This window comes from Pelophylax lessonae, assembly GCF_965119305.1.
Source record: "Pelophylax lessonae genome assembly, chromosome: 5".
Classification (NCBI taxonomy): Eukaryota; Metazoa; Chordata; class Amphibia; order Anura; family Ranidae; genus Pelophylax; species Pelophylax lessonae.
Genome location: NC_138772.1, coordinates 165,418,124 through 165,431,159, shown reverse-complemented (window position 1 = coordinate 165,431,159; position 13,036 = coordinate 165,418,124). Strand labels below are relative to the sequence as shown.

Below are 13,036 nucleotides of genomic sequence, written 5' to 3'. Positions count from 1 at the left end.
CTGTTTGTCTTTATTCGGCACACAGTTTCTAGAGTTCAGGTACTAAAAAATATCTAGGGTGCCATTTGAAATTATATTTACCTGGTTGTCTTTTTGGGCTTAGTCCTTTTGAGTCCCTGATTTAGAACAGACGTGCTGCGATGTCTGAAAACCTGCTTTGCATATTTGTTTTGGTCTATGGATAGTTGCTTTTTCTTGTTGGCTTGATTTGCATGTCTGATCAGTCTTCATACATGTCTGCCAGATGTTTCTGGGTCTTACAGATCTTGTTTGGCTTCAGCAGTTGCCATATGTTTCCATTTGTTAAAGCTGAACATAAGGCTGGAAAAAAATCAGCCGTGACATAGCCCCATTGCACGGGGGTTGGCCTGCAAGTTAAATGCCTCGCAAGGTCGCCTATGACCGGGTCTCGGTTTGCGTCCCAACCATCTATTGATGTACTGACAGTGGTCTTGGAGTCTTGGAGTCCTTTGTGTCCCGGGTGGAGGTGGCTTTTGGGCTGCGGGCTAGCAAAAGTGCCTCTTGCCTTCCCCTGTCTCCTCAGATCCTGAATCTGATTCAGCAGCTTTGGACATGGCCCACCTGCGGGGGTCTGCGGCCACGCGCCCTGATTGTTCTGATCGTGAGGTTGATTCCTCCATACTCGTTGCTGCACACGAAAAAGCGCTGGTGGACGCACTCATTGTGTCTGTGCGTGATGCTTTAAACATGGAGGATGCAGCTGAAGCTGTGGCAGAGGCGCCAGTCCCCTTTTGGCACTCAAAAGCTGTCTAGAGCTGGGAAGGGGTTTCCTTTTCCCTCCTGCTTTGACAGATTTGTCACAAAAGAGTGGGAGCATCCAAAACATCCCTTTGTGGTTCCTAAACGCTTTGCGATGAGGTAACCTTTTGAGGAGTTCCTCCTTAAAAAGTGGACTGTTCCACCGGTGGTGGACCCCCCGGTTTCCTGGTTGAATAGGGTGACCATGATTCCGGTTGAAGAATCGCCAGCCATTAAGGATCTGACAGAAAGGCAGAGGCTGTGGCCCACGGTATGTTCACTGTTGCGGGTTCGGTGCTTAGGCCGGTCTTTACCATTCCCCTGGTGTCACAACTCCTGACCGAGTGGGCTAAACTTTTGCGCTGTGGCCTGGAGGGTGAGCAACTCCCCCCTGCCCCTGCTGAACTGGCAGACCAGTTGGTCCAGGGGCTGCAGTTTATATGTAATGCCTCTCTAGGTGCGGGTCCCCTGGTTTCTAGGCTGTCTGTTTCGGCAGTGGTTCTTAGGCGTGTATTGTGGCTTAAGTGTTGGTCTGCGGACCAGACCTCTAAAAAAAAAAGCCTCGACTTATCTACCTTTTCAGGGAGATCGCTTGTTTGGAGCTACCCTGGATGACCGCATTAGGAGTCTCAAGGGGGGGGGGGGGGGGGCGGGTACTTTTCTTCCGCAGACTACTAAGGGTAAGGAACCACCTCAGCGCAGACATGGCCCGTCCTTCTCGGCTCTCACAGTTTTTTTCGTCCCTCAGGGTCCACTGACAAGGGTTCAAAACCTTTCAAGTCATCTTCTGGAGGTTCCAAGCGGCCCTGGTCTGGCAAGCAGAGAGCGGGATTCTCTAGACCCATGGACAAGGCTCCTTTAGCATGAAGGTGTGATCTCACCCGTACCTGGGGTGGAGGGATGTCTTTGCTGGTTTCTGGGCCTGTGGACCTCCTCGGTGCAAGACAAATGGGTCCACAAAGTGATATGGCCATATGAGGTCTCTGCAAAGGAAAATCTTGGTCAAAGGGACAAGTGTATGAAGTCTCTGGACAATCCGATCTGGCTGAGCCAGGAAACCAAATGGTCTCTGGTCTGGTCTGGTGGCTTCGCTCTCCAGCTCTTCGACAGGGGAAAGTCCTTTCTCCCCTTGTATTGGACAGTGGTCACCATGGATGCCAGTCTGTCCAGGTGGGGAGGTGTCCTGGGTCAGAGCTCTGCTCAGGGTGTTTAGACGCCGGAAGAGTCCAGACTACCGATAAATGTCCTGGAACTCCGGGCGATCAGGCTGTGCCTGGATCACTAGATGAATCGGGGTTTCCAGTGAGGATTCAGTCAGACAACACCACAGTAGTGGCTTATGTCAATCACTAGGGTGGATCGAGGGAGAAGGGTAGCCTTGGCCTCGCAGGTCTTGGTACGCCGATCTGGTGCAGGTAGTTGCCGACGTCCCGTGGAGACTGTGTCTCAGTGAGGATCTGTTGTCCCAGGGGCCAGTCTTCAATCCTGCTTTACAGTTTCTGGCTTTGACGGCTTGGCTGTTGGAAGCCAGGTGCTGAAGGATAGAGGTTTGCCTTGGTTGGTGATTCTAACACTGCTGAAGGCTAGGAAGTCTATCTCTAGGAAGATCTACCATCGTACCTGGAAAGCTTACGTTTCGTGGTGTGTCGATTTGGTATTCACCCTTGCTCTTTTTCGGTTGCTCGGGTCATGACCTTCCTTCCAACGGAGGGTTGAGCAGAAATTGGCCTTGGGTACCATCAGGGGCCAGATGTCCGCCTTGGCGGTCTTCTTTTAATTACCCCTGACCACGCATTCCTGGTGCATACCTTTTATTCAAGGGGTTTGACATCTGACCCCACCAGTGCGGTCTCCTCTACCCCCCTGGGATCTTAACATAGTGCTTTCAGTTCTCCAGAAGCCTCCCTTTGAAAATATTTGGGAGATTTCCCTGCTTACGCTGTCCCAGAAGGTGGCCTTTTTGGTGGCTATTACCTCTGCTCGCATGGGTGTCGGAATTAGCGATGTTATCTTGTCGTGCCCCCTACTTGGTGGTTCTTCGCCCCTGTCTGTCGTTCCTTCCAAAAGTAGTTTTCTGATTTCCATTTGAATGAAGACCATGTGTTGCCTTTCCTGAGTCCCAGGCCCAAACATCCTAAGGAAATTCTGTTGCATGCCCTTGATGTGGTTCGGGCGATTCGGGTGTACCTGCCAGCTACGGAGTCTTTTCGGAAGTCGGACTCAATATTTGTGCTCACGGATGGGCCAAGAAAAGTGCTGTCCATTTCTTCTTTGACCATTTTTAGATGGATCAGACATATGGTGACTCAGGTATTTCGATCAAGGGTCATGTTCCTCCTTTTCCTGTTAAGGCACACTCTACTTAGGCACTTAGTGCTTCTTGGGCCGTCTGTCATCAGGCGTCAGTGGCGCAAGTTTGCAAGGCAGCCACCTGGTGGTCGGTGCACACTTTCACTAACTTCTATAAGGTGGATGTTGGCATCTGTGGATGCTTCCTTTGGCCGCAAGGTTTTGCAGGCTGATGTTTAGAGGGTCTGTTCCCATTGGGGGTGTATTGTTCAGGTGCGCTCCAATTGTTTTTTGTTGAGCTCCTGTTACCTGGTTGGCTACTGTTTAGCCTTGGTAATTTTTTGCTGTTCCCACCCCTCATGTTTGACACTCTTTTGGGACGTCCCACTGCTCAAGAATCTTAAGGAGCTGTGTCCGTCAATGAACGAAAGAAAATGGGATTTTTGACTTACTGTAAAATCCATTTCTCTGTGTTCATTGATGGACACAGCACCCACCCCTCTATGGAGTTGTAATACTTCTGACACTTCTTGTAAGAAAACTGAGTACCTATTGCAGAGAGAGGGAGTATACCCCCTGGGACTGCCCGTAGGTGTAGACAGTCTTTTTTTCTGCAGTGTCCTACTCATGTAGGGGGCAGTATAACCCAATGGTCAAGAATCCTAAGGCGCTGTGTCCGTCAATGAACGCAGAGAAATGGATTTTACAGTAAGCCAAATATCCCATTTTTCAAAATATCCTTTTCACATGCATTTTTTATTTCAATTTATTGGTATGGGCAGTTCTAACTTCAGGCTGTTATAGGATTGATAAAACATCTCATAATTTCAGTCACCTAAAACTGAAGGGAACCATAACAGAATCTTGGTGACTTGTAGGTGTTTTTTTTCCCATCCTAACTCATAAAACGCTTCCTATAAAGGCATAAGAAAAAAAAATGTCAGTGTTTTTTTAGTGTTTATTGGGCTCCATCTAGAGGATTGTTTGGTGAATTACAAATATTTCTGTTTTTCAGGATTTCTACATCACATTGGTCACTGGTATATTGTTTTTCATCGCCTCTATTGTGTTTATTGCCACAATAGAAAAGACAACACTTGCAAATACATCTGTGGTAAGTTGTCAGCTGCTATCTAAACCTCACAGCTGCTGTGTATGCCAGTCAATATGTCTATGGGTGCCCTGTACCAGCTAATTTGTCTTCTCAATAGAAGTATCTGAAGTGTATTGAAAGGGTTAGAACTTCTACTGGGCTTTTATTGCATCTGGGGATTCACCATTGTTACTGCTACAGAAATAAAAATGTTCCCCTCACCTCTTGTTCACCAGAATGGAAGGTGAGCAGGAAACCTCCTGTTCAGGTAATGATTAAAGCAGTATTAAATCCAAAACCAAAAATGTATTATATTGCAGCTTACCAGTCATTAGATGTGGTGGCTGCATCAGTTTTTGTTTTGTTTTTGTTTTTTAAATCAGGCCGGTAACCCATCTCCTGTATTAGAGTGTGTCTGTTACTGGCCAGAGCACCAGGTGTAAATAAATAAATGAAAGAAAGCCTAAAAATAGAAAACTAATGCATCAATCACATCCAGGAATTGGTAAGCTGCAATATGATGTTTTTCCTTTGGGTTAAATACTGCTTTGAGAGAGAATTTCCCTTCACATTAGATTCGCTCTTCTTTTGCCACTGGGACAGGAATCTCCCTGAGAAGACGCAGACAGCAAAGAAAACAAAACTTGACAGGGTTATCAGCCAATTCCCACACTCTCAAACACTTAGTGAATGTTCAGGTATTACCCCAATTCCACCCCCCCTTCCTCTAGAACAGGGGTAGGTAACCTCAACGAGGTGGAGATCTACCTGAACAACATGGGAAAAGTCCAAGATCACCGGGAACTGCATCACCTCCTCACACCTGATTTAAACCTCTAATTGCCATACTTCCTTGTCACAATCACATTCACTGCACAGCAAAAATGGGTTGAAATCAGGTGGTGAGGAGGCAACATTATCACCTCCTCACCACCTGTCAAATGCACTTGGGTCTCTTTTCAGAGGAGCAGCAGTGCCTACTGCACTTGTGAATGAGCCCTTAGTTGCAGTTGGCAGCGGCACCCTTATGGTTTGTTCACATGTAAAGTTGGGGGTAGTTAAATCTTGCAGTTGAGTCATGGTTTGGCACCCCCCACCCCTTAGCTGCTGAGGCAGCAGCCAAAGGTGTACACATGCCACAGCAGGAATATTTATGGTGCGTGCTCCTACCTGCCAATCACGCCCCATCCAAGTAAATGAGGCCACTCTGCAAGTGCCCTGCAACTGCATGCTTCTGCAGGGTCCAAGGGGTTAAAGCAGGTGGTGAGAATGCAACACAACATTGCCTTCTTTAACTCCTTGTTTTCTGTACTGCACAAGATTACAGGGCACTTGCAGAGTGGCTCTATTCACTTGAATGGGTCATTCTTGGCAGGTGCTACACTCACCAAACATGACAGGGCATATAACTCCTGCTGCGGCATGTGTACAGCCTTGGCCACTGCAGCTAAAGGGGGTGCGGTTGGGAGGGGGGTGGTGTGATACACATCTTAACTATGGGGTTTTACAGCCTCCCAAAAAAATAAATTAACCTTTACTGTTCTGATCCCCCTGTAAGGCTGCTTTCACAGTAGTTGTTTTTTTTTCCCATCCTAACTCATAAAACACTTTCTATAAAGGCATAAGAAAAAAAATGTCAGTGTTTTTTTTAGTGTTTATTGAGCTCCATCTAGAGGATTGTTTGGTGAATTACAAAGTGTACCTTCACAACGGGTGCAGCGCAGTGCATCTGCAACTTTTCTGGGCTTTGCTATAGACTTCTATTATATCATTCAGGTGTGGTGCACTTTCTGAAAAGCACAACAAAACTCCCACATTCAGAAAGTGCACCAAACCCCCAGGATATAATAGAAGTCTATGGCAAGTGCAGCAAACCCACTCTACACCCGCGGTGTGGGTAAACAGTAACGCATCAGTGTGAAAGCATCCCTTTACTATTATGCCCAGTGTATTTCTTTACACTGACCTGAAGGTCTCCTCTTTCCTGCTGCTGACACCACTCTGGAAACCGCTAGCCGGGATAAGAAGTGCAGTTGGTATCACTCCACATGGGAACAGAGCCCGGACTACAGAGGAGGCATCGGCCTATGTGGCTCTTGCTCCCTACTACAGCTCCAACTTTACAAGTAGTCCCTCTGCATTGCACTCTGATTGATACTCTGGAATGGCAGGTCAGCAAGTTCAGACCGAGACGAGATCTACCATTCACCCGCCCACAATCTACTGGTTGATGATCCTCGCTCTAAAACATTTCCCCTCTATCAGAAAACATCTTTTTTTTATTTTACACTTCCTGTGATATCAACAAGAATGTTACCAGGCAGGTAACATTTTTGAGTTACTGCTGGGAATTTGGTGGCTTTTACTAACCTAAGCACTCTTCCAGAACTACATCCCCCATGTACACAGTGGGGTTGATTTACTAAAGATAAATGGTCTGTGCCTTGCAAGTGAACTGAAAGTGCAGATGTTCTAGAACTGAGGGGAAGCTCTTCTGATTTCTATCATCCAATCATGTGCGAGCAAAAATGCTGTTTTTATTTTCCTTGCATGTTCCCTTTAGATCTAGAGCAAATGCACATGTGGGTGCACTTGCAGTGCACAGACTATTTACTTTTAGTAAATCCACCCTAGTTTGTGGGCAGGCTTTCAGGGGTCAAGGCAGCAACATTGATTTACTGGGAAAGAAGTCCATATATGCAAGTGAATTGGAACTAAAAGGGGTGGGGGGAGTTTTGTAGTTCAGGCAGACCTTACATTACAACTATACCTTTTGGTACAGTTTTCCTTTAATTACCTAGCAGTCCACAAAGATAAATACCTTCAGTCTTGATCCAGTGATATTTGTGGTATTTACCATGTGGCTTTGATTAGTCACATGGCCTTTTAGTCACATGGCCAGGGAGCCATTGAGGAGTGAGAGGGGATGGGGCTGAGCTGCGCCTCTGTGTGTGTGAATGGAAATGTAGAGCAGGGGCTCAGAAGTGAGCCTGCTTGAGTGCCCCCATAACAAGCTTGCTCTGGGGGCAGGAGGGAGGGGCCAGTAGTGCTGGTGAAGGACCTGCGAAGAAGAGGATTGGGGACTGCTCTGTGCAAAACCACTGCACAGGGCAGGTAAGTATGACATGTTATTTAACCACTTCAGCTCCAGAAGGTTTTACCCCCTAATGACCAGGTCCTTTTTTGCGATACGGCACTGTGTTGCTTTAACTAACAATTGCGCGATCATGCACCGAAACAACATTTTTTACCCACAAATAGAGGTGTTTTTTTTTTGGTGGTATTTTATCACCTCTTAATCACCTTTTTTATTAATTTAGGCCAATATGTATTCTGATACATATTTATATTGTCTACAAACTATGGGATACATTTATGGACTTTATTTTTTTTTTTATGGCTTTTACTAGTAATGGCGGCGATCAGCGATTTTTAGCGGAACTACAACATTGCGGCGGACAGATCTAACACGAAGTGACACTTTTTGGGGACCAGTGACACCAATACAGTGATCAGCGCTAAAATGAATGCACTGCTACTGTGTAAATGACACTGGCAGGGATAAGGCTTAAGTGTGCTCCTAGGGAGTGCTTTCTAACTGTAGGGGGACTGGATGTACTAGAGCAGGCATGTCCAACCTGCGGCCCGGAACCGCAGGCAATGCGGCCCACTGCCCCCTGCCATTTTTTTTTTTTGCTGGGGAGGAAGGAAGTCTGGTCAGGGGGCACGGCCACAACAGCTTCCAACTAACGGTAGTCAGAGGCTGCCTTGGAGGGGGGAGGGGGGGGCGCATGTGCAGTGTTTCTGACTCCTACCACAATGACCACTTCAAATCACTGAAGTGGTCATGGTGGTTTAGAGTTTTCCTTTATTACCTCTCAGAAAAGTAAACCTCTGTATACTGATTCCATTTCATTTGATCATCCTCTAGTTGTGCTAAATTAGTGCGGGGTGCGCGGCGGCATTTTACTACTTATATACCGTAACTATAGTATATATTTTATATGCGGCCCGAGAAAATTTCTCTACACTCAATGTGGCCCAGAGAAGCCAAAAGGTTGGACACCCATGTACTAGAGGAAAAGAGAGACCGGTGTTTCAGCTTAGTTTAGCTGAAACACAAGATCTCTCTTTTACTCCCTGACAGAACAGCGGTCTGCCTTGTTTACATAGGCAGACCGCCATTCTGTCATTCTGCCGAACGATCGGCGGGTCCCGACAGCCATCAAGGCCACCTGACCTGCTGATTGGCTCCTGCTGTGTCCAATCACAGTGGGAGTGGCGCTTTGGCGACTCGCGCCCCTCGAAAACCCATGCACAAAATCACTTACATGTACATGATTTTGCACAGCGGGGCCACCCTGCCACAGTATATCTGCGATGGGCGGTCCGGAAGTGGTTAAAGAAAAAAAAAAACTTGCCTTTAATTTCACTTTAATTCGATATTTTACTCCTCCTTTTGTGATATTTGCCTTATTTTGCTGTGCTTTAATAGCTATGGCTCCTTTAACAGAGTTGAAGCCTGTAGGGGTCCATAGATTTGGAAGCCGCGGTCTTCTACTTCTTTTCTTAGGGACACCGGGATGGATCGGAGCGATTCTGATTGGTTGGTCGCTCTGAACCATTCCAGGAGAAAGACCGCAGATTTCAAATTCCCAGCACTAGCTGTGTGGGCAGTGAAAGCTAATCATCCATGAAGGTAAGTGCAACGGGGACCGGGGGGGCTGCGAGGCGCTGTGTTGGTTCAAAAATTTAATTATTGATTGAAATCCACTTCCCTATGTGTTGCATATTGATTGTCTGGGTTATCGACTATAGATTGATTATTCCTATTGGATGAGATTAACTGGAAAATGGGGAAAAAAAGCATTTATTTTTTGAAGTGTGTATGGCCACCATTATTACTAATGTCTTGTTTTCATTTATCTTCCAGGCTTTTGGGTTCTTTGCATCCTTTGCATTTCTAGTTGAAGTCTTGTACATGTGGAAAAGTAACTACTTACAAAAGAAAGACACGACCAGGGCCCCACCAAATGCAAATGGTGGCGCTGAGGGGGAGCCTCTACACCACCCCATCCAGGAACACCGACAAAACTGAACTGTGTGTACATTCTGCTACAGCTATGCAGCCCTTCTAGCCTCCACACTTGTATTGTCTGTATGTGAGGCATCACAGCTGATCTCACAGGACAGCCTATATCACAAAATCATTTACCTACATCTTTGCAATAAGAACTTTCTGTTCTGTTTTTCATTGTCCAGGGGCAACGCAGTTGTAGCTCGTGAAAAATGTGGCTCATTATAATTATGTAAATAATTCATGTGTTTTTTTTTTAAATAATTTTAAAAGGCAGACTTCTACACCAAGGGGAGAGATTTCATCTTTTAACTAAGATTGCTTGTTCCAATGAGCGGACCTCATCTTGCCATATACTGGCTTCTAGCGTAGGTGAAACAAAATATTTATTCGCAATTAATTAATATAAAATAATAATTAAATCATAATTTTTTTTAAATGAATGGCATATCTTCCCTTCATGCACATATAAGATCTTTGCAAAATGTTTCACTGGCATTTATTGCAGCAGCTTTGGCCAGAAACGAAATTTAAGACAAATAATTTATATAATATTTGTGCTTATCATAGCTTGTGCTGCCAAGAGCCAACCCCATCCACAATTGATATATTGGATCAGCATGACTTATAGTAGGTTATATAGCATGTTAATGATTTTTGTGTCTCTCAGATATTTCAGTAGCAAGATATCCTCAACATAATTCTCACCACTGTGAGTGGCATATGACATGGCCAAACCTTGTTCTCCTATAGCAGGGGTCTTCAAACTATATGGCCCTCCAGTTGTTCAGCAACTACAATTCCCATCATGCCTAGTCATGTCTGTGAATATCAGAGTTTTACAATGCCTCGTGGCAGTGCTGTATTTTGGCCTAGGCCAACAAGGCCCAGGCCTAGGGCGGCACTTTGCAGGGGGGCAGCAAAAAAGCCACCCTCCCTCCATCTGAGACTCTATTGGCCACTGGTTGCTAGACCCCCCCTCTCTCTCTCTCTCACACACACTCATCCCCCTCTCTCTCTCTCTCTCATCCCCCCCCTCCTCTCTCACTTACTCACCCCCCTCTCTCTTTCTCACACCCCTCCTCTCTCTCTCACTCCCCTCTTTCTCTCTCTCTCTTTCTCTCACCCCCTCTCTTTCCCTCTCCCCCCCTCTCTCTCTCTCTCTCTCTCTCTTACACTCTCCTCTCTCTCTCACCTCCCTCTCTCTTTCTTTCTCTCTCTCCCCCTCTTTCTCTCTCAACTCCACCTCTCTCACCCCCGCTCTCTCTCTCTCTCTCACCCCCTCTCTCTCAACCTCTTTCTCTCTCTCTCATCCCCTCTCTCTCCCCCTCTCATCCCCCCTCACTCTCTCTCTCTCTCTCTCTCTCTCTCAGATCTCAGGGGTTCATGCTGGGACTTGTAGTCCTTCAATTTTGGAGGGAGTCACATCCGTTAAAAAATGAGTGGGACAAATTTACATAGGAGAGGGAAGGGGGGCGCTCAATTTTAGTCTTGCCTAGGGCAGCAAAAAAACAAAATACACCTCTGCCTCATGGGACGTGTAGTTCCGCAACAGCTGGAGAGCGGTAGTTTGAGGATCCCTGTCCTATAGTGTTCTCTATAAAATACTATGGATGAACTGAGAGAAGCTGCAGAGAAACTTCATTATTGGAATCTTCTATAGATTTCTGAAGCCAGCCAGAGGACCCTAAAGCTGAGGTGTGGCCAAATTTTTTTTTGCAAAGTTAAAATAAGTTAGCTGCTACACCATTTGCTACATATCTTGCTTTTTACCCAGGCTGCAGTCTCCTGCCAGTGGCAAACATACAATGTTGGACGCTTGTAGTTCTGGTTGTGGTACAAGGATAACTATGGGTCACTTGTTTGGCATGTTTGCCATTCATAAAAAAAGCTTTGCATTGTTTTCAATGAGTGCAAGGTGCTCTGTGATTGGAGGAGGTGCAGATGAATGTCATGTTCTCACCTCCTCCAATCACAGAACACCTTGAATTCATTGAAAAGAATACATTGCTTGTTATGAATGGAGGAGGTCTGAGCACGTAACTGGAACTACAAGTCTCAGCACTGGATATTTGGTGCCCAAAGGAGACTGCTGCCTTTGTAGATATGTAACCAGCACTGCAGCAGCCAGATATGAGGCACATATCATTCGACCAAACTTATTTCCACTATGCAAAAAGCTGAAAATACATTTTTCCTATATTTCAGTTTGATATTATATTAATAATTGGGGCTGGAGATTTACAGATTAACCTCTCTGTATGATCAGCAGATACTGTGTATCCTTGGCAGCCCACAGTGACATTTAGGTGTGAAATTTACTCCTCTAAATGTGTGCCTGCATTGGATAATGATGCTGGCAGTGTGAGGTCAGGCAGGGACGTAATATACAGCCCAGCCAGCTTCATTTCCTTTCATATAATTGGGGAGCATAACTTGTGCACAAAGCTGATGCAGACCATGATCCACCATATGTGGACTTACCGCAAGGTAGATCTTATAAAAGGCCTCTTTCAGACAGAGCGGATCCACCTGCTCAGCGTGGGATCTGTCCGCTGATCCCCAATGAGAAGGCAGCTGACAAGTCCGTATCCGCTTCCGCTATGCAGAGCAAACACAGCTGTTCTCTATGGGGCAGCCGGATGGAAAAGGACGGCATTTCTGTTTCCATCTGTTCCGTCAGATTTTTAGTGGCCCGGATCGGTTTGGATGCCGGCGGGTGTCAGCAGAAACATGTCCGCTAACATCTCCCGCCCCATAGAAATCAATGAGGGGTAGAGCTGCACGATTCTGGCTAAAATGTGAATCACAATTTTTTTGCTTAGAATAAAGATCCCGATTCTTGGCATAACATCATCTTTTACATTATACTAAAAATTGGGCTAACTTTACTGTTTAGTTTTTAAAATTCATGAAAGTGTTATTTTCCCCCCAAAAACTGTGTTTGAAAGACCTCTGCGCACATACAGTGTGACATAAAAGATTGCAACAATCGCCATTTTATTCCCTAGGGTCTCTGCTAAAAAAAAATATAAATAATGCGGTTCTAAGTCATTTTCTAGCAAAAAATACTGATTTTAACTTGTAAGCAGCTAGTGTCAAAGGCTTAGCCTTTAAAAGGTTAAACTGCTCTCTCTTAGACCCCGTTCAGACAGGGGCGACACGACTTGATGGGGCGACCTGTGAAGCTGTGCACCGTGACCTCGGCGCGACTTGCACGGACTTCATATCATTGAAGTCAATGCAAGTCGCCTCCAGGTCGCCCCAAAGTAGTACAGGACCCTTTTTCTAAGTCGGAGCGACTATTAGAACGGGTCCTGTGCTAATCAATGGCGAGCGACCCACCGCGACTTGTCAGGCGACCAAGTCGCCTGACAAGTCGCGCTAGTGTGAATGGGGACTTATAGACGGAAGTTCATTCCTTTGATCTAAAAGAAGGAAAAGATACATTGTAAAGCATTGTGTAGTTATCTTAGCAGCCTTACAATGATGATAAACATTGGGGCTCTTCTTTTTTTTTTTTTTTTGACAGCTGTGAGTGAGCAGAGAACAGCTCTGTAAGAATCAAGTACATGCAGTTTTAAATCGTGGGGGAGGGTTGAATCGAGATTGCAATTTTTTAACGATTATTCGTGCAGCTCTAATGGGTGGTCTGATCTGGTCTGTTTTTCAGGTGGACCTGATCCGCTTGCTTTTTGTAAAAAGGGCCTACATCTCTTCATCTTTTAAATTTTTTGTTTTAATCATCCAGTTGTGATCTGATTGTTTTTAAAAAGATGTTTGAATTGTGAACCCTAAATGCATACGCACAGAGTTTT

General features: G+C 45.7%; 1 protein-coding gene across 1 annotated transcript in view; it reads left to right on the top strand.

Annotated features, from left to right (window-relative positions):
* The window catches only part of CMTM6 (CKLF like MARVEL transmembrane domain containing 6), a 71,133-nt gene extending 61,836 nt beyond the window's left edge, over positions 1-9,297 (top strand). Inside the window, exons 3-4 of the mRNA XM_082259594.1 lie at positions 4,064-4,162; positions 9,075-9,297. Of these exons, the coding sequence (XP_082115720.1) occupies positions 4,064-4,162; positions 9,075-9,239 (264 nt within the window). The 3' untranslated portion in view covers positions 9,240-9,297. The remainder of the gene's footprint in view (positions 1-4,063; positions 4,163-9,074) is intronic.
* The last annotated feature ends 3,739 nt before the right edge of the window (positions 9,298-13,036 follow it).